This window comes from Lissotriton helveticus, chromosome 5_1, assembly GCF_964261635.1.
Source record: "Lissotriton helveticus chromosome 5_1, aLisHel1.1, whole genome shotgun sequence".
NCBI classification, from domain to species: domain Eukaryota; kingdom Metazoa; phylum Chordata; class Amphibia; order Caudata; family Salamandridae; genus Lissotriton; species Lissotriton helveticus.
In genome coordinates, this window is record NC_136065.1 from 774,766,943 (window position 1) to 774,791,547 (window position 24,605).

General features: G+C 46.6%; 1 protein-coding gene across 2 annotated transcripts in view; it reads left to right on the forward strand.

Moving 5' to 3' along the window:
* Positions 1–24,605, forward strand: part of PSAP (prosaposin) — a 237,666-nt gene that overhangs the window by 176,689 nt on the left and 36,372 nt on the right. Inside the window, exons 12-13 of one of the 2 annotated variants that reach the window (XR_013594790.1) lie at positions 6,125–7,824; positions 13,788–14,727. Coding sequence is in view for 1 of the 2 variants with exons in the window: in XM_078643248.1 (XP_078499374.1) it covers positions 6,125–6,205 (81 nt within the window). In the remaining variant the exon portion in view is untranslated. Of the gene's footprint in view, positions 1–6,124; positions 7,825–13,787; positions 14,728–24,605 lie in introns of those variants that run through there. The other variant, XM_078643248.1, reaches the window with a different exon arrangement.

Genomic DNA, 24,605 nt, shown 5'->3' on the forward strand with positions numbered 1-24,605 from the left:
GCCAATACACAAGCTCTCCTAGCATGCTATGACAGAGCACACTATGGTGAACTGGAAGGGTTATTACAACACCTACCAGAACCCTATAAAGCAAATGCATTAATACAGGAAGGGAAGTTCATCACCAATGCATCCATTAAATGTGCCCTTAATGTAGCGGATGCATCCGCTAGACCTGTCAACACTAGCGTGTTACTACACCGGCATGCCTGGCTCAGCATTTCTGGATTTAAGAATGAAGTGCAGTCTTAATCAACCCATTAATCAGGATTTCTTGTTTGGACCTGCAGTGGATACCATCTTAGAAAAGATGAAAAAAGATACGGACACCGCTAAGTCATGGGTGCACTTCAATTTCAACAGTCTCGAAGCTCCTTTCGTCGCTCCTCTTTTCGAGGCTCATGCAGAGGCAACACATCCCAGGCCTCTTCCTCATTTAAAGTACCACACAGCTCCTTTAATAGAGGCAACAATAAGAAGGGCAGAGGACGTGGTGGTAACGACACCAGAGCCTCCACCACCACCAAACAGTGACTTGTTCACACTCCCTCCAGACCATTTAACACCAGTCAGAGGACGAATAACACAATTCCTACCAGTCTGGAACACCATCACTACAGACAGGTGGGTGAGACAAATTATCCAGTTTGGTTACTGCCTGGAACTCATTTCTACTTCACCCAACATACCGCCCAAACACCGTCCCCCAAAAAAGACGCATCACTCAGACCAATATTGGACCCAAGACCTCTGAACCAATACATACTATCAGAGCATTTCCATATGATCACTTTACAAGTGCTTCCACTGCTCCAGCAAGGCGACGTCCTTGCTACATTAGACCTCACGGATGCATACTTTCACATCCCTAAACATCCAGCTCACAGGAGATACCTCAGGTTCACAATTGAAGGTCAACACTACCAATTCAAAGTTCTCCCCTTCGGGGTAACTACAGCACAAAAGGTGTTTACAAAATGCCTAGCAGTAGTAGCAGCACACCTCAGAAGACAACACATCCATGTGTTCCCCTACCTCGACGATTGGCTCATAAAAGCCAACTCATACGCTCAGTGTGCCAGCCATACCTCAGACAATCCAGCTACTGCACGGTCTAGGGTTTTCCATAAATTACCCAAAATCACATCTGCAACCCTCCCACATACACTATCTGGGAGCTACAGTAAATACCTCAGTGGGAAAGGCATATCCAAATCCAGCCAGGATAGCCAACCTACAGTCTCATTCAAAAATTTCAGATAAAACGCTCTCTACCAGTTCAAGTGTTCATGCAGCTTACAGGCATGATGGCCTCCTGCATATTCATTGCCCCTCATTCTCGCCATCGCATGCGTCCCTTACATGAATGCCTAGCACAATAGTGGAACCAGGCTCAAGGACAATTAAAAGACCTAGTGTTGGTAGACCGTCGCACTTACAACTCTGCAGTGGTGCAACCCATAAAACCTTTCCAAGGGACGACTGTTCCAAGAGCCAGTTCCACAAGTAGTTTTAACAGCGGACACATCACTGACAGGTTGGGGAACCCATCTCCTTCAATACACAGTTCAAGGTCTCTAGACAGTCAAACAGAAGACTTCGAGTTACAAGCAGTATTTCTAGCAATGAAAGCCTTTCAGAACTACTTGTGCATCAAGGCTGTGTTAATCCGGATGGACAACATGACTTCTATGCACTACATCCAGAAACGGGGAGGGACACTCTCTACAGCTGTCTCACCTAGCACAACGCACATGAAAGTGGGCGATTCCACAAAACCTTCATCTCCTGGCAGAACATCTCCCAGGAATAGACAATCAGATAGCAGATCTACTGAGCCGACAGTCAACAAGTACACAAATGGTAGATTCACCCTCAAGTTCTTCAACCATTCTTCCAAAAGTGGGGACATCCAGAAATAGATCTGTTTGCCACAAACAAACTCAAAATGCCAGTCCTTTGCCTCCAGGTTCCCACACCCATGTCACAAGGCAATGCGATATGGATGAACTGGTCAGGCAGATTTGCGTATGCTTTTCCACCAACACCCACTAACTCTCTGTAGTCCCCCACCGAAGGCTGCGCCTTTCGCTACAATTGCTAACACAGAACCATGGAGAAATCTGGCACCCAGATCCCAATCAGATGAACCTAGCGATCTGGCTCCTGAGGTCTTAGAGTTCGGATATCTTAACTTGCCTCCCGACCGCCTGAACATTATCAAGGAAGCAAGACGTCCCACTACCAGAGCATGCTACGCAGCTAAATGGAAAAGATTTGTAATCTATTGTAGTAATAATCAAATCAATCCATTGGATGCCTCCATCCAAAACCTAATTTGATACCTGCTACATCATCAGAGATGTAACCTAGCATACTCTTCAATAAGGCTACACCTTGCTACTATAGCAGCATATCTTCAAAACAGACATGTCTCCCCGTTTAGAATACCACCTATGAAAGCTTTTATGGAAGGACTTAAAAGAATTATCCCTCCAAAGCATCCATCTTCTCCAGTCGAACCTAAACGTAGTACTTACCAGACTCATGGGACTCCCTTCGAACCACTTCATGTGAACTACAATTCTTAACATGGAAGGTGGCTTTTTTAATTGCCATCACCTCCCTTAGGCGAGTAAGTGAACTACAGGCACTAACCATTCAGGAACCTTTCATGCAAATACACCACAATAAGGTAGTACTTCGTAAAAACCCTACATTTATGCCAAAAGTAATCACATCAATCAATCAGTCCATAGAATCACCAGTTTTCTTTCCAAACCCGCAATCAGTAGCTGAAAGAGCTCTACACACACTGGACGTTAAGAGAGCTCTGCTATATTATGTTGACAGAACAAAATCATTCAGAAAGACAAAACAACTATTTGTTGCCTTTTCACCACAACATAAGGGTAATCCCATTTCCAAGACAGGAATAGCCTGATGGATCGTTAAATGCATTCAAATATGCTATCAAAATGCAAAGTGCACTTTAACAGTTCCCCCAAGAGCACACAAGGCGCAAAATGGGGGCATCCATGGCTTTCCTAGGAAATATTCCCTTAGACATATGTAGGGCAGCTACAGGGTCTACCATACACACTTTCACTAAACACTACTGTGTTGACGTGCAAGCTAAGCAACAAGCTGCTGTAAGTCAGGCTGTCCTTAAAACTTTTTCAAACCACTGCAGCTGGTACAGGTAACCACCTCTAGAGGAGAAACTGCTGTACAGTCTATGCTAAGATATGAATTCAGCAGCCCACATGCCTCAACGGAAAATGCTACTTACCAGTATGCTTCTGTTCTTGGCATGTAGGGCTGCTGACATTCATATCGTCCACCCTCCTCCCTGGTGCCTGTCTTAGCTGCATCGTTACCTTCTTAACATACATTTACATGGTCATCTCTTACTGTTCTATACTCCATCTTTGCCACAATGGCGAAAAACAATCTGAAGATGGAGAAGATGCCAATGCGCACTGCAGTCCAGGGGAGGAGTCACCTATCTTGTGATACTTCGAAGACTCTTCCAAGACAACAAGGTGCAAACATCCGGGCCCAACATTAGGCGGTGATCTATGCTAAGATATGAATGTCAGCAGCCCTACATGCCAAGAACAGATGCATACTGGTAAGTAGCATTTTCCTTAGATGACATCTGCAAAGCAGCTACATGGTCTACACCGCACACATTCACAAAACACTATTGTGTAGATGTGCAAACTAAACCAGCTAATGTGGGCCAAGCTATTCTCAAAACACTATATCAAACCACTGCAACGGATAGGGGTGGTCGCCGCTAAGAGTGGGTACTGCTATACAATCTATGCACAGTGTGTAATCTGCAGCTCGTATGCTTCGAACGGAAAATGCTACTTACCAGTGTGCATCTGTTCTTGGCATGTAGAGCTGCAGAGTTGCACACGCCCACCGGCCTCCCTGGCTACCCTTATCTCTTCCAGTGTTATCTTAATTAGATACAGCTTACATGGACATCCTTACTTTTCTTGCCAAGCTCCATAATTTCCCTAATGGCGAAAAACAATCTACGGATGGAGCCGATGCCCATGCGCAATCTGGTCCAAAGGAGTCTCCTATCTCGTGACCTCCAAAGAACTTTTCAGGACAAAAACAAACTGCAAACATCCGGGCCCAACACTACGTGGAGATCTATGCACAGTGTGTAACTCTACATGCCAAGAACAGATGCATACTGGTAAGTAGTATTTTCCTTTTTTCCCCCCAAATACCCCTCCGTGAGGTTGCTGGTTCTGTCGTAAAGGTTAGTCTGTCAATTCTAACCTAGAACCAGTTACAGGTGTCTGGTTAGTTCCTTCTAAAGTCACAGAAGAACCACAACTCTTTAGTTCCCTAAGTGGTTGTGATTCTTTCAATGTGATAGGGTTATTGGCAAGCAAGTACCCAGTAGAGGTCCAAAGGGTGCTAAAAGGTTTAGAGACCAGATTGTACTGGCTATGGTACAGATTTTCTAGTGGCAAAGCACTCATGGCGACTAGGAAGTCCCATTACATTCACTGGTTTAGTCGTTTACAGACTTTAACTCTTAACCATCATTATATAAATGTATCATCTGAATTAAAAAAAAAATTGTTAGTTCGACAATATTCAGTTAACCAAATGAGACCCCTTGTCAGTGTGAAGGCATCCTCCTGGTCCCTCTGGTGATGGCAGTACGGTCCCTGTGCAGGTTCTAAATTTATCTGATATAGGGCAGGGCTGGCAAATCTAAGGAAACAAGTTGCTATGCAGCTCCAAGTCTCAAGTGGTAAAATTGTTGTTCCTTTGCCTGGCGAGTTGTGCTGATCTCAGTCTGAGACCCACTTCACAAGCGGGCAATCTCTGGGCCTTTCCTAGGTCTCCACCCTGGCTAAGCATTGACTGGCAGTGGTGGCAGTTAGAAAAACAAAGCCTTGTTCCATGACATGCTTAGGTCTTTAGTCACAGTGATGGGAATAAAAACTTCAAATCTTATACTAGAATCTTTTTTGGTTCCTTGATTATGGATAGCGGTCAGCACTGATAACACTGGTTTAAGGCATTTGATACTGCCATATTGCTATTGCAAAGGGCAGGAAAAGAATATCCTTTGGTACATTGTATGGATATCTACACTTTTTTTAACCAACATTTATACAGCTCATAATTCCCTGATTGCAGAACAGTTGGTCATTGGAGTGCACAGGAGACCTAGCCTCTTTATTTTGTAATGGCAGGATGTTATGGTAGTCCAGGTTTCAAACTGTAGGCCAATGGGAATGCACTATGATGCTCTGGTCCTGCAGTGAATAGCTGCATAGATGTAGAAATGTTTGCTTCTGTAGTTGAATATACATTTAGGCGATCTTGTTGTGTCAAACTCAATGTTCCAGAATTGCCTCTTGGAATAAACATGTAGGAACTGGGTGGAGTTGTTGAATTGGACAAGTCCTGGTGCAGGCGGTCCTAGAACTAGCCAGGTTTCTTAAGTAGCTTTTTCTGGCCCTGTGTACTACTGGGGGCAATTAAAACCACCTCAGAATGAGTTTTTGTTTTCAAGGTACTCTTGTAAAGTAAACTATTCAGGAAAAAGCATACATCTAAATTCCTTATTTACAGCAGGAGCATTGTGATTAAAGATCTACACTTATATAATGGTTACACATCTGAGCTACTTGGAGGTTCTTGCCACTACAGTAACCACAATCCAACTCGCATTAGTATTTGGTTTCAATGTTTTTTACTTCAAACATGACTTTTGAGTTTGCGACAACTCAGTCGCTTCAGTAAGCAGTAAACTAAACCTTAAACAATCATTTTTTTTTGTGGGTGCATAATAAATTTCTAGTATCATAACTTGAACTTTTTGTTTTAAACATTTTCTGTAGTAAACCACGTAGTTCCTCTTTTTTTGGGTTGTTGGGACTTGGGTGAATGTATTGGGGGGGGGGGGGTAAAAAGAGGACCCGCATTCATTTGGATGAAGTTTGATTTCGATGTCTTAGTACACCAGGTTTTTAGATCTCCAGTATGTAATCAAACTTTCAGTATAGCCCAGTTACAAATTTTGTAGAAGCAAAGATTTCCAATGTACTGTAACATTTCCTTTCTATTTTTGTTGTAGTGTGACCAGTACGTTCAACAGTATAGCTCACAGCTCTTGCAGTTTCTTTTGATAATGCTAGATCCCTCATTTGTCTGCTTGGTAAGTATGTTAAAGCTGTACGTTCCTGTCTCACACCTACTTTCCCATAAAGAATGTCTATTTCTTTGATATGCTTAATTGTTGACAGACTGTGCTTATACTTGGCTCTACTTTTAGAGTACACATTTACTAAAGGTTGATCGAATAGTAACTTAAGTGATATAGGTTATAATTTGTTGCTATTCGGAATAAAGCCCAGTCAGGCAGATGAAAGTCTAATTAGCTAGTTCGTATTGAATCTTTGATCAAAGGCAAATTATTCAATTAGCAGTTAGACTTGGACCCGATAGGTTAGCAACTGTCTAGTGTTCCCTCTTTTTCCATGATATCCTCGTACTTCCTAACCAGTAGTAACATTTGTTAAATGTATGAATTTTATGCAGCAGTTTGAATGGATTCTCCCTATATTAGCTCTAATCTTTGTATGCAGATGAGCACAACTTTATAATTTGTATTCTTGTTCTCTCTCCCACCCCGAAGCTTGCACTGAACTCTGATCTATGTAAAATTGATTTTGCTTTGCGATACTAAGACTTTAGAATAGAAACATTCACATTTATTGTGTTGCTGTGCCATTCTCCCAAATAGGGGTTAGATTTGGAATAAATCTTGTGTTCGAGGCATGTGTCCTGTAGATACACATGCATTTCATGCTCCTGCCATCTAGTATTGGGTCTGGATGTTTGAAAGTTGTGTGTGTCTTCGAAGAAGTCTTTAACATTCACAAGGTATGGTGACTCCTCCTTTCGGTGATTGTGTGCATGGACATCAACTCTATTGTTGGCTTCTTTTCTATCCGCCATCGGGTTTGGACGTGTATTGTTGCTCTCCGGTGTGAAACAGTCCTTCGGGTTTCCCTCAGTGCACAATCCCCTGTACCCTTGATGGTAATATCGTACGCATTTCACTATTCTCCGCAAATTGAATTAATCTGGAAGCTCTCAATCTTTGGTCAAACATTGTGGGTGGCCTTTGGACCTAGCTGCTTCTGCCCAGCTTTCTGCTGATGGAACAGACTCAGTTTCAATTATGTCCTCCGTGCCACTCCAAAGTACCCTTGCACAGTCCTACTTAAAGTCTAACTTGTGCCTCTCAGGATCATCTGGCTCTGAGAAATGCAGCGACAAAGCATCTAATAGACTAGAGATCTTCTGAGAAGAGTCTGAACATTAAGAGGTTGAATCATCTGCAGTGGAAGAGAGAAGCCTTCACTCGCCAAGAATCTGATTCTGAGCTGGATATCTAGTTGGAGTCTGAAGACACGTCCCTGGGACCGAGTGCTGTGAGTACTAAAGGCCCTTTACCCCACAAACTCTCTTCAACCAAACCTAAGTCTTCGGCACCACCTCTGCCTTCAGGCCCTGGTCAGCACCGAGACTGTTTGATGCCCCGCCCACTGACCTGGCACCAAAACTACCAGTTAAGCCTTCCGGCTCAGGTTAGTAATCAAAAGCCGTCCCCTGAACCGAAACCTTCTGCTCTGAAATAGGAAGCGGGCCTTCTAAAGCTTCTGAAACAGATTCTGGACCTTATGAAAGAAATTAGACCCTCAGCAGAAGAAAATCTACATCAATCCAGATACTGGATGTATTTTGGTAAAAAGACCTTCCAAAGCGAAAGTTTTGCAGCGTGAATCTTTCTGGATTCACTATGCTGTGCATATTCCGCAATCTGGTGGTTGGGTCCGGAATCGTAGTCTTTTTTCTTTTTTTTTTTTTTTTTTTTCTTTTTTTTTTGTCGTAGCCCAGGTGGGTGTCGACGTCCCACCATTTGGTGTCCTTTCGGTGACGTCGGCGTGCTTCCGGCGGAAGCTACCACTCTTGGGCGCCATCTTCAGATTCTTTTTTCCGCCGTTGGGTCTGGATCGTCGCGTGAAGCTCCAGAAGTTTTGGAGGAGGAAAGAAGAAAATACAGCAGAAATTCACAGGTAAAGACCTAAGAACATCGACAGAAGAGGACCTTTAGTGAGGAGACGACGAAGAGAGGAGAGAACTTCGAAATCTTCGACCTCCTTGAAGGAATGCGCACACAGGGGGCCCCCTGAGCGCAGGGATGTACAAGACGCCGTTTAAATTCTGCAAGAACTGCCACCACAAGTTCGCACAGAAGGACCAGCACCCAGTCTGCAACCTCTGCCTGCCAATTGACCACGAAAGCAGAGACTGCAACGCCTGCTCCGTCTTCAAGCCGAAGACACTCCGAATTCGAGAAGGACAGAGGACGGCTCACCACACGATGCAGGGCAAGGGCCAAGCCCCGACGCTCTATGAACTTGGCCTCTCCACCGACGATGAGGACAACATCGCCGAAGGACCAGATGACTTCACGGTCGCTGAGACAGATAAGAGTACGCCTGATAAGGTAGGAGTCTACGACCCCGAAAACTCCCACAGTGCCTCAAACCTGAGGCAGACTCCCGAAAATCAGAGCACAGAGCCTCGAAAGGAGCACCGGCGCCGAGCAAATCGACGACCGAAGCTGCATCCTCCGAAAAAGAGCCCAGCGGATCCTCAGAGAAGGACTCCCGGAGGCAGAAGACCAGCGAAAAGCAAAGGTCATCAAAGCAAGCCCCCGAAAAAGGGACTTCGACTTCGACGTCGAAGGAAAAAGAGCCGAAGAAAGCTTCGACGACGACGCCGAAAAGGGCGGCCGAAACGCTCGACGACGAACAGGCTGCAGAAATGCAGAGAAAAAAGAGAAGGCTCGAGGCCGAAATGGAGAACATCCTTCAGAGAAAGAAGGACTTCGAGGAAAAAATGAAAGTTACAAGATTCCCCCGAAGCCGGCACCGACCGTCGCTGAGGTACAGCAGATCGAAGAGTTCGACATCGAAGAGCTGCCAAACTCCGGAACCTTCGGAACACGAAGAGGAGGAGGACCTCTACTACACAGAGGGGGATTACGGGGAACAGCAGTCAAGCTACGGTTCAGATTCCTCGACGGCCCAAGATCAGGAATGGCAGGACATCGAGGCTGAAAACCCAGAGGAGGCGGTAGAAACATACCCCTCGAGGCCTTCACCACCGGATGACATTGGGGCATACAATGAGGTGGTAAGAAAGGCGGCAACAGCTTATGGAATTAAGCTGGAAGAGAAGGAAAAAGCAGACTTCCTGCTCGAGACACTGCTCCCCATACAGACAAGGAGCCAGTTCCTGCCCATGCTCAAGAGTATCACGGCCCAGGGGAAGGAGGCCTTCAAGGAGCCGGCTACATGCAGATCTGTAACGCCGAGGACCGAGAAGAAGTACAAATTCTCCTCCGAAGACCCAGCTTACATCAAGGGTTCCGTCACAGCGGATTCTATCATCGCTGCAACGGCCAGGAAAAGGGTAAACGTCCCAACAACGTCCGGACCCCCACCTGACAAAGAAAGCAGGAGGATGGACCTAACGGGCAGGAAGATTGAGAGGAACGCTGCAACGCACTGGCGGATGGCGAATTCCAACGCCCTCCTGAATAGGCATCGATACCAGCACTGGGAGGAGATGGGACAGTTGCTGAAACACCTCCCGGAACAATACCGTGACAGAGGGGCACACCTGGTAGAGGAAGGGAAGTGCATCGCCAACTCATGCCTGAAGACAGCCTTGGACGGGGCAGAAACGTCCAGCAGACTGATGGCTATAGGCATCACTGAAAGAAGGCAAGCATGGCTCAGGATCTCAGGATTCAAGGCTGAAGTCCAGAACAACATCCTGAACACACCCTTCAGCGGTGAAACATTGTTTGGAGCCCCAGTTGATGATAAGCTCACCCAACTGAAGGACAACGAGACGGCAAGGTCCATGGGAGCCCTGCAGTGCAGAGGGATGAGAAGGGGCACTCCGTCGCGGAGGCCGAACGGCAGAGGCGGAAGCCAGCGTGGAGATTCTCACCAGAGTTTCCAGCAGGGGCAACAGAGTGACAGCCAAGGCCACCAGGGGCAGCAGAGGCAAAACTGGAACTACCAAGGCAGGGGCCAGTCCTTTCGATCGAGAGGAAATGGACGGGGCCAGAGAAGAAGAGGTGGCGAACAGCCCCCCTCTAAGTGACTTCACACGAGAGAAGGTGCTCTACCACCCACACCCTCCGGGGGAGGAGCACGGGAAAACCAAGAGGAGAGGGCTACACGGACAAGACACAAAGGAACATGCAACTCCGGTAGGAGGAAGATTGAGATTTTTTCTCCAGGAGTGGAGAAAAATAACAGACAAGTGGATACTCAATATTATGCAGTTCGGGTACTGCATAGAGTTGGAAAAAAGGCCACCAAACAGAAAACCAAAGAAAAGACAGCACTCAAGAAGAGAGCTGCAACTACTGCAAGAGGAAGCCCAAGAACTCCTCCTCAAAGCGGCCACAGAACGGGTCCCCTTCAAAGAACGGAACATGGGAGTGTACTCAAACTACTTCCTAGTGCCAAAGGTGGACGAAAGCCTAAGACTCATCCTGGACCTACGGTTCCTGAACAAATACGTCAAAACTCAAAAATTCAAAATTACGTCCCTACAAGAGGTCATTCCTCAGTTAAAAGCAGGAGACTTCTTGTCTACCATAGACCTCAAAGATGCATACCTGCACATCCCCATGAACAAGCAGCACAAGCACATGCTAAGGTTCAGTGTAAACAAGGATCACTACCAATTCACGACCCTAGCTTTCGGCCTAAAGTCCGCATCAAGGGTTTTCACCAAATGCCTTGCGGCAGTGGCCGCGCACCTAAGGAGAAAGGGATACACTTGTACCCCTACCTCGACGACTGGCTGGTGAAGGCAAGCTGCTACAGGGCATGCAAAGAGCATGCAGAACAAGTGACAGGAACGCTAGCAAACCTGGGTTTCTCCATACACTGGGGCAAAAGCTCGCTGGAACCAGAGCAGGTGAAGATCTTCCTGGGAGCCCAGATCGACACCATACAATGCAGAGTCTTACCGAGCGAAAAGAGAACGCTCAGCCTACTGAGGGAGAAACGTCCCTACCAGAAGGGGCGATCTCTGACAGTGAGGACTGTGAGCAAGATCTTGGGGATGATGGCATCATGCATCCATCTGGTCCCCAATGCACGCCTACAAATGAGACCACTCCAAGAGTGGCTGCAACAACAATGGTCACAAGCTACAGGAAGTTGGGAGGATCTAGTGGTTGTAACGCACAGGGTGCAGGAAGAGATGGTGGTGGACCAGGGAGAGAATAACGGAAGGGAAACCTCTAACACCACCGGACCCAACGGTGACCATCACCACAGACGCATCACAGAAGGGGTGGGGCACACACATGAACAAACTCAGAGTGAGGGGTCTGTGGAGCCCTACAGATGCAGTCAGGCACATCAACTACCTGGAACTGAAAACTGTGTTGCTAGCCCTCAAGGCCTTTCAGAAACACCTACACAACCGGAAGGTGCTAATACAAACAGACAACACCACAACGATGTTTTACATAAACAAACAGGGGGGGGGAACTCAATCGTTCCCGCTGTCAAACTTGGCACAAGAGATCTGGAAATGGGCCATACCACTAAAAATAGACCTGCTAGCCATACACCTGCCAGGGAAGGACAATGTGGAAGCGGATTGGCTCAGCAGGCAGACTTCAGCATCCCACGAGTGGGAACTCAACAGTCAGGAAACAGTCTGTTCAGGAAGTGGGGCACCCCAACAATAGACCTATTTGCAACACACCGGAATGCAAAATGCCAATACTTTGGATCCAGGCAACCAGAGACACGGTCCCAGGGGAATGCCCTATGGATAAGCTGGTCAAAAACATTTGCCTACGCTTTTCCCCCGATACCACTGATCCCCAGGGTACTCAACAAATGCATGAAGAGCAACATGACGCTCATCCTTGTGGCACCACAATGGGCCAGACAGACGTGGTATTCTCAGATAATGGAGATGGCGCAGGGGCCTCCCCACAGGTTCTCAAAAAGAAGAGACCTACTCTCCATGGAAAACGGAGGAATCCTACACCCAGAGCCAGAGAGCCTCAACCTCTCAGCCTGGCTCCTGAGGACTTAAAATTTGCACACCTGAAACTACCAGAGAGCACCCTGCGGGTGCTGCGCGAGGCAAGAAGGCCCAGCACACGCAAGTGCTATGGGGAAAAGTGGAAAAGATTCACTCAATGGTGTTGCAAGAAAAAACTCCAAAGGAGACTGACCAAGGAGTCCACGGTGCTAAGGTACCTCACACACCTAATCAAGGCAAAGCTAAGCTCATCCTCACTGAGAGTGCACCTAGCAGCGATTGTGGCATACACAAGAGGAGAAACAGGGAGAAGCTTCTTCACATCTCAAGTCGTGAAAAGATTCCTGGAAGGGGCTAAAAGAATAGCGCCGCCAAAGAGAATGCCGCCACCGGCCTGGAACTTAAACATGGTACTGACAGAGCTCATGAAAGCACCCTTCGAACCCATCCACAAAGCATCACTGCAAATGTTGACAATGAAGACGGCCTTCCTGGTGGCGATCACCTCACTACGAAGGGTGAGCGAACTGCAGGCACTCACACTGCAGGAACCCTACATCCAGATACAGTGACAGGGTCGTGATGAGAACTGACCCACACTTCATGCCAAAGGTGGTGTCAAGGTTCCACATGAATCAGAGTATTCAGATCCCTAGCTTCTTCCAAAACCCCACTACAAGCGCAGAGGTCGCTCCACACCCTAGACGCAAGAAGGGCTGTGATGCACTACATTGAAAGAACGAAGGGCCACAGGAAGACGAAACAGTTTGTGTCCTTCGCTAACAGTTACATGGGCAAACCAGTTACGAAAAACACCATAGCCCGATGGATCGCACAGACAATTCAGTTCTGCCACAAGCAAGCTGACCAGGAGCTAACAGGAGGGGCACGAGCCCACTCCACCAGGAAGAAAGGAGCAACAATTGCCTTCCTGACCAATACAGGACATATGCCTGGCGGCAACATGGGCTTCAGTACACACTTTCACGAAGCACTACTGCGTGGATGTTCAGATGAACAAGGAAGCACAAGTGGGACAAAAGTGCTTCAACATATTTTTAGCAACCAACGCTCATCTTCCACCCAACCGCCACAAAAGTAACAAACCGCTACAAAATATATGCACAGCATAGTGAATCCAGAAAGATTCACGCTGCAAAACGAATAGTTTCTTACCTGTCGGTGTAGTTTTGCAGCTTGAAGATCTTTCTGGATTCACTAGCGAACCCACCCGCCTCCGCCAGAAAGATGAGGCTGGAAAAGAGGGTGGAAAAACATGGAAAAGAAAGCAAGTTGGAACAATTACAAAATACGTGGAAACACTAACGTTGAAAAAAAAAAACGATTAACATACATAGCCATGGATTCACTACAAAGACAAACAAGGAAAAGAGACAGAAAAAAGAATCCGAAGATGGCGCCCAAGAGTGGTAGCTTCCGCCGGAAGCACGCCGACGTCACCGAAAGGACACCAAATGGTGGGACGTCGACGCCCACCTGGGCTACGACAAAAAAAGAGAAAAAAGACTAGGATTCCGGACCCAACCACCAGATTGCGGAATATGCACAGCATAGTGAATCCAGAAAGATCTTCAAGCTGCAAAACTAACCGACAGGTAAGAAACTATTAGTTACTTCAGAAGACACTAGTTCTAAAATTCCTCTTAAGAAAAAGGACATGGTTATAAGCCCTGTTCATCCTAAACTGCAATCCCATCCACCTCACCATCTTCACCACTACAATTGCCAGGCTTATGCTACATGCTTGGCTTAGAATTTCAGGTTTTAAACTGGAGGTTCAGCAGTCTTTTTTAAATACCCCTCTTAATAACGAGCTCTTTGACCTCGTAATTGAGGCCCTAGAAAAAATTTAAAAAGGACCGACTTGGTGAAGTCCATGGGAGCGCTTCAGTCTCCATCAAACAGAGGCTCCTTTCGCTGCTCATTTTTTAGAGTAGGGTCCAAAAGTACATCCTCAGACCCTAATGACTCTCTAGGGAAAAAAGTCTCATCTCCTTTTGTTTGTGGGGGGATGGGGGGGTGAAGGAAAGTGCCCCTTCTTGCATGGTTGCCCCCACTTTTTGCCTAATGTTTATGTACTTTGAGTGTGCCATGGGATTCTGCAAACCAGATACCCAGGGCCTATGTCCTTTCCCTAAACTGTACTGTTGTAAAACCCAATTGGCAACTCTCTGGCCACCTACAAGCCCCTTGTAAAAGGTACCCTGGGAACCAAGGGCACTGTGTCCAGGAAAGACCTCTAAGGGTTGCAACACTTATTGTGCCACCCTTAGAGGCCCTGTACCTTTACACCCACACACTGCCGCTGCATGTTTTGGTGAAGAACAAAGTGAAGTCAACATGGCACACATCCCTGTGTGCCGTACCTCTAACCCACTGTCCTGGCAATAGGTAAGCCACCTCACTAGCTGGGTGCACCATACCAGTGGTGAGGGTACAGGTTACTGATACTTATACCCCTACAGTGTCCTAGTCAAATTCAAAAACCACTTTATTTGCTGTCTATTTCAGACAATCACAAAAACACACATTCCACAGAGCAAAGAAAAATGAATTCTGTGCAGTTACTTATAATACTAGATTAAGAAATATTTATTGGGTTCAGCGTAAACCCAGCGGTTATATTGCAATGCATTTCGTATGGCCGAGTACTTTCTTTAAAAAATCGCTACCCTCCAGACTCTGTACATTATCCAACATCTGTAATGCAATAAAAGCCGGGAGACATTGTCTAATCCCCAAGGATTTTAAAATTGTGACGCTCCATACCTTCCTTACTTCACTATAAAATCTACGAAACACGACAACCTGTATGGTAGATTGTTCCGAATAATTGTCACAAGGACACTGTTGCATTTCTCTGACCCAGTTATTCACTTTTGGAAAGCTTATAAGTCTGGACGATCCAGAGCCTGAATCTAGTTAATAAAAACCTGTGATGGCCACAAGGTACTATTGTTAAATAAGGTTGTATATTAAAAGTTAAAATCAGCTGATTGTGCTAGACTGTAGGCTTTATATTCTCAACCGACTATCTATTTGTATCCAATAGTAGTTTTTTTTATTTATTTTTTTAGTTCCTTTCTCGTGACTGTCCGCATAGTACTCTGATCAGTAAAATATTCTATGTGGCCTGAATCACACGTAAAATCTCAGACGTACCTTAGCCAAGGAATCTTTAAAGCACCTTCCAACTTCAGGCTATCTTTTAAAATATCTTGGCTCCAGTCAGTCTGTCGGTCCTGACAAACAAAAGGTCCTCAAACCGAAACTTACTCCGGCACCGTAGCAACCCTCGGTACTGAAACCGGTCGAGCCGAAAACAAGCTCAGCACCGAAAACAGTTCCCAAGCCTACCAAACAGAAGGTAACTCCGATTCCGAAAAGTCGACCCAAAGTCCGCCTTGGCACCGAAACACACTTCGGCACCTAAAAGTTGTCGACCCCAAACGTGTTTCTGAACCAATAATTCCGCGTCTGAAACCCTCTGATCCGAAAAACAGGCACGACACCAAGTCTTCGGAACCAAACAAACTAAGATCTGCTCCAAAGACCAATAGACACTGTAAGACCTTCTAAGCAATTCGGCCCCAAGCAAGACAAGTCTGTGCCGAGAAAGGATAGTCCCACAGAAGAGCTTTTCCGCCCAGATCCGAAACAAGACACTTCGTATCCATCCAAAGACTGGACATAGAATTACAGTGCCTGAAAAGAGGAAAATGGACTCTCCCAAGCCACCTCCAGTTCCTCTAAAAAATGCTCAAACTTCCCCCATAAGAATTCCTTCACCTCTGCCGGAGATACCACTCAACACTTCCCCTGCACATTCACCATCCACCACGCACACAGCCCTGCACTGGAGGATGATAACTATTCACAAGGGGTAGAAATTGAGCAACACATAGGTGACACAGGTGACCCAGACAATTTTACTGGGCCATCAGATGGTCCCTGGGAAGATTATAACTCGCCAGATGCACCAGATCTGCCACAAGATTACGCATACCCTTACTCCAGTATTGGAACTTTCATAGATTCACATGCCTGAATCATTCCCCGTCGTCGAGACGGGAGTCTCCGGTATATAAAAAAGCAGTGCTTAGTAGTATAGCAAACTGAAAAGAGGCCTAGGCCCATTTCCCTTTTGCAACCCATAGCCTTTGTTATGTAAAAAAGGCCCAAACTTTTCCCCGAACCAATCGGAGCTCCTCACCCTCTAGAACACTCCTGAGAACCTTCTGCCCCTCAGATTTTTCTACCGCATGTTGTGCTAGGGAGTCTCCTTTGAGCTCTGCTCAAACTCTTTACTTCTACAGTATTTTGACTTGGATTTGAGGTTTTTACATCAACCATGTCTGAGAGAGAAAAAAGGATTATTTAGAGCTTGTTCAACCTGCTCCGAGAAGAGACTTTATACAGCTGACCCTCACAAGGACTGCATCTACTGTCTCTACCCAGACCATAAGGCAGAAGATTGTAAGGTATGTCGTACCTTTTCAAATAAGACCTTGAGAGAACGTGAGGGAAGGCTTCTGATCTGGCTTCAGAAAGTCAAAGCCAGGAAGGAAATCCTCAAGTGAGAGTGGAGGAATCTGTGGCGTCTAAGATCTCAGAAGAGAAGTAGATCTCCTCACACATTCCTCAGGGGAAAGACCTGAGAAGGCCCCAAAAAAAACCCACTTCAGGGCGCAGTCCCTCAAAATCCCCTTCAGTCTCATCTAAGGGGAAGAAGGGATCTGCAGGTGAGGTGAAAGGAACAAAATCCACCTCAGATCCACCAGTCACCTCACAAGATCACCATCAAACAATCTTCTTCTGCGCCTTCTGAGGAGAAATCAACTCCGTCGACAGGACAGTCGACAAAAAAGGGGCCATCGACGACGACAAACACCTCAGTCGTCGACAAAGGAAAAGGCTGGTGAGAAGACAGCGTCGACGACTTGATCGTCGACAACTTGATCGTCGTCCGTTTCACCGTCGACGACCGTGTCTACGGCAGCGTCGACGACGGCAGCGTCGACTAGGACTGTCGACAACTGCAGCGTCGACTAGGACGACTAGGACAGCGTCGACTGTCACTACAACGTCGACGGTAGCGTCGACGAGGGGAAAAAACACCAGAAAAAAGGGGGGTGCCATGGAAAAAAAACCTATAACACCTGAGGTTACATCTCCAAGCAAGGTCTCCCCATTGCTACCGTCTCACTTACTGGAGGAGGAAGATTCGGAGGAGGATGAAGAGTATGGTATTGCCAGTAGCCCTTCACAATTACAGGTCAACTACCAAGAATACGATTCTGAGGAAGAATATGGGGGTTATCAAGAACCCCAGGAACATCGATATAGACAACAGCAACGAGAGGAGATGACCAGTGTACCATCCTCTTTGTTGAAGGATCTCCAAGGAATGTTGGAGGATTATAGGAAGAGATACCCAGCGACTCCAGTCGCTCAACAGGCCATAGAGGCTACTCCACGTCCACGATTGGTTCCAGGAACTCCGTTTCGGAGGAGAGAGATTGTGCCGTAACCTACTGTTAGTCCCCACCACCGACAACACACCACGATACCTCGGATGAGGATCAGAAGGATGGTGAGATTGCGGACACAAGTGCAGAAAAGCATGATTATATCGCCCCATCACCTGCAACTCCTCCGCAGAGGCCAGTGGGCTCGCCACCGGAGGACATTGGTGGATTTCATAATCTGATGGAGAGGGCCACTAAGGTTTGCACTGACCATGACGGAGGAGAAAACTGAATGTTTTCTATATGACTTTAAGGACTCGTATCGGAGATCTGTACGATCTCTCTCTATCTATAGTGTCTCATATCTGGAAAGGATTGAAGGTCATGGAGACGCCAGCGACGGTAACACCGGCTCTGGCCAGACTGGATAAAAAGTATAAAGCACCGGTCGATGCTCCATCGTGCCTTTTGGGTCATCCCAAACCGGTTTCTGTTATCACGCAGGCTGCACAACAGAAATCCAGGAACCCATCTGCTCCGATTGCAACACCTCAAGACAAAGAGGGCAGAAGGTTGGATAACGCAGGGAAGCGTTTTTCATTAATGTCTGCTCTACTGGTAAGAGCCGCGAATGCCCTTGCGATATTGGGGAGGTATGACAGGCAGATGTGGTGCGACCTGTCTCCATATGTTAACTTGGTGCCAGATCCAGAGAAACGGGAGGCAAAGAAAATTCTTATGGAAGGTGAGGACTTCGGACGAAGTCATAGACTGCGCTATGGATATAGCGACCACGGCATTTAGATCCCTTGGAGGAGCGGCGGTCCTCCGCAGCCAAGGTTGGCTGCCAGCAACAGCATTTAGGCTGGAGGTTCAAAACAAAATCCTGGACCTCCCCTTCAATGGAGAAGAATTATTTGGAAAACATAGATGAAATGCTGGTAAGTATCAAGAAGGATACTGATACTGATACTGCAAAGGCTCTGGGAACACTGCAGTACAGGAAAACCCCTTTTAGTGGCTCCAGGGGTAGAGGGCAATCCTCGTATAGGGGAGGATACCAACAAGGGAGATATTTATTTTATCAGTCCTCAACAATATAACCAGCGTCAGTCAGGAGGATATACAAAATCGACTCCTAGAGACGTGGTGGCTGAGGAAAGGACAACACCCGTGGCCAATGACTACCTTCATTTTCCGGCTGTCAGATGCTCCCCCTGGGTGGAAAGATTGCTCACTATCTTCACAATTGGCAGACAATTACAACGGACCAATGGGTCCTCCAATATAGGTAAATTCTGTCACACCCTGGAATTTCTTCAGACGCCCCCTTGTACGCCACCGATGCACCAAAGAGCCAATCATCTGCATCAACTCCGGCAGGAGATTCGGGCAATGCTCCGAAAGGGAGCAATAGAACCGGTACCGAAATACCAGGAAAACAAGGAGTTTTACTCCCGTTTTTTTCTTATCAAGAAAAACAAGCTCCAGTGGCACCCCATTCTGGATCTCAGATCCTTAAACACCTATCTCAAGAAACAATCTTTCAGGATGGTATCCCTACAGGACATCCTTCCGTTATTAAATCCAGGAGATCGTATGACCACATTGGACCTACAGGACGCGTATTTCCACGTGCTAATACATCCTGCACACAGGCAGTACCTTTGGTTCTGGGTAGCCGGAAGCCATTACTAATTCAGGGTGCTGCCATTCGGCTTGAAGTCAGCGCCAAGAGTGTTCACGAAATGCCTGGCTCCAGTGGTGGCTGTGTTGAGAAAGCAAAGACATCAAATATTTCCGTACCTCGACGACTGGTTAGTCAAGGCACCATCAAAGACACAGGCCAGAGCGTCGACGCAAGCTTGCATGGACTTATTCGCCAATTTAGGATTGACTCAACGAGGGAAAGTCAAACCTCCACCCAGCAAGAGTGATCACATTTCTGGGGGAAATATTGGACACGGAATGCAACAAAGCGTTTCCCTCCGAGGAAAGACAGCTGAGGATTGTGTTTCTCTTCCAAGACTTGGGAAAAAGAAAGTCTCTTTCAGTCCGCAGGTACAAATCCTTGCTGGGCACAATGTCGTCTTGTATTCCACTGGTACCTTGCTGCAGGCGAAGGATGAGACCATGGCAAGAACAGCTCGATCTTCAATGGTTTCAGTCGGAGGGATCCTTCGACGATACGATAAAAGTGACACCAGTCATGCTGCAGGCAGCAAAGTGGTGGACGCAAAAGGCAAATGTATCTCAAGGACTGACGTTTCTAGCAAGAGCAGCTCCGCTAGTGGAAACGACGGATGCGTCATTAGGATGGGGAGCTTTCCTTCAGGAACTTCAGGTCAGCGGCCGTTGGAAGGCAGAGGAGCAACAATTACATATAAATCTGCTGGAACTCAGGGCGATCCGCTTGGCATTACTGTCTTTTCTGCCAAGGATAAAAGGTGCGCCGGTGTTAAGAACAGACAACACTACGGCAATGCATTATGTAAACAAGCAAGGGGGAAACAATATCTCTCTCCCGGTCTCAGGAAGCCCAGGAGATATGGGAATGGGCTATTCAGCAAGGAATATCATTGACAGCAGAACACCTCCCGGGGGATCAAAACATCAAGGCGGATACCCTCAGCAGGCTAAAATCGTCCTGCCACGAATGGGAGCTGGACCAGGAGATTCTGGACCGTGTCTTTTGGAGATGGGGTACACCGATGGTGGACATCTTCGCTACAAAGGAAAACAGAAAATGCCAGTGCTTCGCAAGCTGGCTTCCCCAGAGGGGATCTTTGGGGAATGCGTTTTCCATGGCATGGTCCGGCATCTTTGCCTACGGTTTTCCTCCAATTCCTCTTCTCCCCCGCGTACTGGTGAAGATCAAGAAAGCCGTGCAGGCTGATCCTAGTAGCCCCGTGGTGGCCCAGACAACACTGGTTCACGGACCTGCTGCTACTGTCGGAGGACCGTCAAATTCAGTTGCACCTGATTCCATCGCTTCTGAACATGTCCAAGGGGCAGGTGCGCCATCCGGACCCAAAATCCTTGCGATTAGCAGCCTTTCTCCTGAACACTGAGTTTAGCCATCTGAACATCTCACATGAATGTAGGGAGATCCTGTCCAAGGCCAGAGCGGAGAGTACCAACAAAACCTACAGAATCAAATGGAAGAGGTTTTGTCTGTGGTGTAAAGGGCATGACGTTCACCCTCTTACGGCTGCACCTCATCAAATTATACCTTACATTCTGCTGTTGCTAAAGTCAGGATTAGCACACGCCTCCATCGTGCATTTGGCTGCGTTATCCCACTACAGGAGATCATCGTCAGGCCCATTTTTATAGTCCAAGGATTATCAAACAATTCATGAAAGGAATATTCAGAGTTTTTCCACCAGTAAAGCTTCCACCACCTTTATGGAATCTGAATATTGTACTCTCTCAATTGATGAAGCCACCATTTGAACCGATACACAGGGCAGACCTGAAGTTCTTGTCCTGGGAAGTGGCTCTTCTCATCGCATTGACTTCGGCGAATAGTAGGTGAACTAAAATTGCTTAAGATTCAGGAGCCTTTCTTGCAATTTCAAGAGGATAAGATGATTCTCAGGACGAACCCGAAGTTCATTCCGAAGGTGCCAACTGATTTTCATTTGAACAAACCATTGGTGCTGAAGCGTTTCTTTCCTCATCCATCAACAGCGGCAGAAAGTATTACTCGCTGGACGTTCAGAGATGTATAAAATTTTACTTGATAGAAACTAAGGCGTTTCGTAAGTCTTCCCAGTTATTTGTCGCCTTCAGCGCACCCAGGAAAGGTTTCCCGCTGTCAGAGGGGAATTGCCAGATGGATTTCCAGTGCAATTGTCTGTCATCAAGCTGCTGGAAAGCCTTTGAATGCACGAGTCCGTGCCCATTCCATGTGGGCAGTGGCCACATCCACTGCATTGCTTGGAGTGCCAATCCAGGATATCTGCAGAGCAGCAACCTGGGCATCTACGCACACCTTCACCAGGCACTACTGCTTGGAGGCAGCCGCAGAATCGGATGCGGCAGTGGGAGAGGCGGTACTGCGGAACATCATCCAGTAACGGTGAGCCTTTCTTGCATCCCTCTATCCATAATTTCTTTTGTTTACAAAGTCACATTTTATTTAAGTATGTATATATATTTATGAGATTATGCTTAATTTTCTAATGGTACTGCAAAAATTATCAGGAAAAGGTGCTTTGTTTTTTCACCGCTCGCTATTTTGATTCAGGCATGTGAATCTATGAATGTTTCCAATACTGGAGTAAGAAAACAAGTTACTTACCTGTAACTTTAGTTCTCCAGTATTGGAATCTTTCATAGATTCACATGCACCCACCCTCCTCCCCTGAGAGGCTCACCTCGGATTTAGCACAAGAAGTGTGTGATATGCAAAAGTGCGCGAAAAATCTGAGGGGCAGAAGGTTCTCTCAGGAGTGTTCTAGAGGGTGAGGAGCTCTGATTGGTTCAGGGAAAAGTTTGGGCCTTTTTTACATAACAAAGGCTATGGGTTGCAAAAGGGAAATGGGCCTAGGCCTCTTTTCAGTTTGCTATACTACTAAGCACTGCTTTTTTATATACCGGAGACTCCCGTCTCGACGACTGGGAATGATTCAGGCATGTGAATCTATGAAAGATTCCAATACTGGAGAACTAAAGTTACAGGTAAGTAACTTGTTTTCTTCGAGGCCATCTCCTCCAGATGACACTATAGGGTTTACGCAGCTTATTTATAGGGCAGCCACCTTTCATGGGGTGGATTTACACAGATCCATTCGAGGAAGACTTCCGTATGGATACATTACTGTCGTCACTTAAAACCACAACCACATTACCAACACTTAAGGAAGTGGTAAAACATGCACCAGAGGTATTCAAGGACCCAGTCAGAGCCAGGGTAATTAACCCCAGACTAGAAAAGAATAAAGCTTCTCCAACTGACCCAGCATACATTAAAGGCCAGTTGCCATTAACTCATTAGTAGTCTCAAACGCAAGGAAAAGAGCCAACTTGCAGACAACTGGGGATGCTCCATCCCCTGGTAAGGAGTCCAAGCTTTTAATGCTGCAGGAAAACACACCATCTCACAAGCTGCAAATGTCTGGAGAATTGCTAACACAAGCATTGTTAGCAAAATTTGATCGAGCTCATTATGATGAGCTAGAAACCCTTATGCAACATTTGCCAGAAAAATATCCTGCCAGGGCTTCTGACCTAATACAAGAAGGCAAGTTCATTACCAATACCTCAATCCATTGTGCATTAGATACTGCTGACACAGCCTCTAGAGCAATAAATACAGGTGTACTGTTACTTAGAACATGCCTGGTTACACATCTCTGGGTTCAAACCAGAGGTACAGGCCAGTATCCTAAATCAACCTTTTGACCAGCAACATATTTTTGGTCCTACAGTTGATAATGCACTAGAGAAAATGAAAAAAGATACGGACACAGCAAAATCCATGGGAGCCCTACAAACTCAGACTCCCTGAGCATACTTTTGTCGCTTCTCTTACAAGGGCACCGCTAAAGGTTTTCAAACCGACAACGCCTCTTATAAAGCGCCCACCCAATCCTCGCCCAGTAGAGGTTATTACAGAGGAGGATATAGAAGTAACTAGAATAAAGGTGGAGGCAGAGGGAACAACCGCAATGCCTCCACTCCTAAACAGTGACTTTCCTCCCCCCAGACCGTTCAACTCCTGTCGGGGGAGATTACAACAGATCCTACCTGTCTGGAACTCAATCACCACAGACAGGTGGGTAAGACCAATAGTTCAGTCAGCTTATTGTCTTGAGCTCACTTCCATTCCTCCAACAATACCACCCAGACAACGTCCCTTGTCACAGGAGCATCTCACTCTCCTAAAACAAGAGGTTGCATCTCTACTGCAAAACACAGGAGTTTACTCCCTTTACTTTCTCATCCCCAAAAAGGACGGGTCCCTCAGACCTATACTAGACCTGAGGCCCCTAAACCTTTACATACAGTCCGACCACTTCCATATGGTCACATTACAGCAAGTTCTGGTTCTGCTATAACAAGGCAACTTCCTTCCACCTTAGATCTCAAGGACGCCTACTTCCACATTCCTATTCATCAAGCTCACAGAAAGGGCTTTCGTTTTGTACTAGACGGTCAGCTTTACCAGTTCAAAGTACTCTCTTTTGGAGTGACTACAGCACCTCGAGTTTTCACAAAGTGTCTAGCAGTAGTAACAGCACACTTAAGAAGGGACAACATTCATGTCTTGCCATACCTAGACGACAGGGTAATTAAATCCAAGTCACACCACCAGTGCGCGCAACACACACATCGGACCATCTGTCTGCCACACAAGTTGGGCTTCACAGTAAATCAAAGTCATCTCCAACCATCCCTGTCTCTACAGTATCAGGGTGCCACAATAGATACCTCCAAAGCAATTGCATCCCCCAATCCAGCAAGGATACAAAGTATGCAAGCTCTTATACAAAAATTCCAGCCTCAACACTCGCTACCAGCTCGAGTGTTCATGCAATTAATTGGAATGATGGCATCTTGCATCTTCATAGTGCCACACTCAAGACTCCAAATGCACCCCCTGCAAAAGTGCTTAGCAAGTCAATGGAACCCGGCTTAACAAATAACAGTTCTGGTGGGGGTGGAAACCGGACACCATTTTCTGCAGTGGTGGAGCACCAAAAACCTTTCCAAGGGCTGGCTGTTTATAGAGCCAGTTCCACAAGTAGTGCTAACCAGACTCCTCTCTCACAGGCTGGGGATCACATTTTGAAGAACACCCAGTACAGGGAACATGGACACCACAACAAAAGCTACTCCACATAAATCATCTGGAGTTGCTAGCAGTTTTTCTATCTCTATAATAGTTTCAACATTACCATCAGGCAAAGCTGTGTTAATCCGTACCGACAATGACAGCCATGTATTGCACCC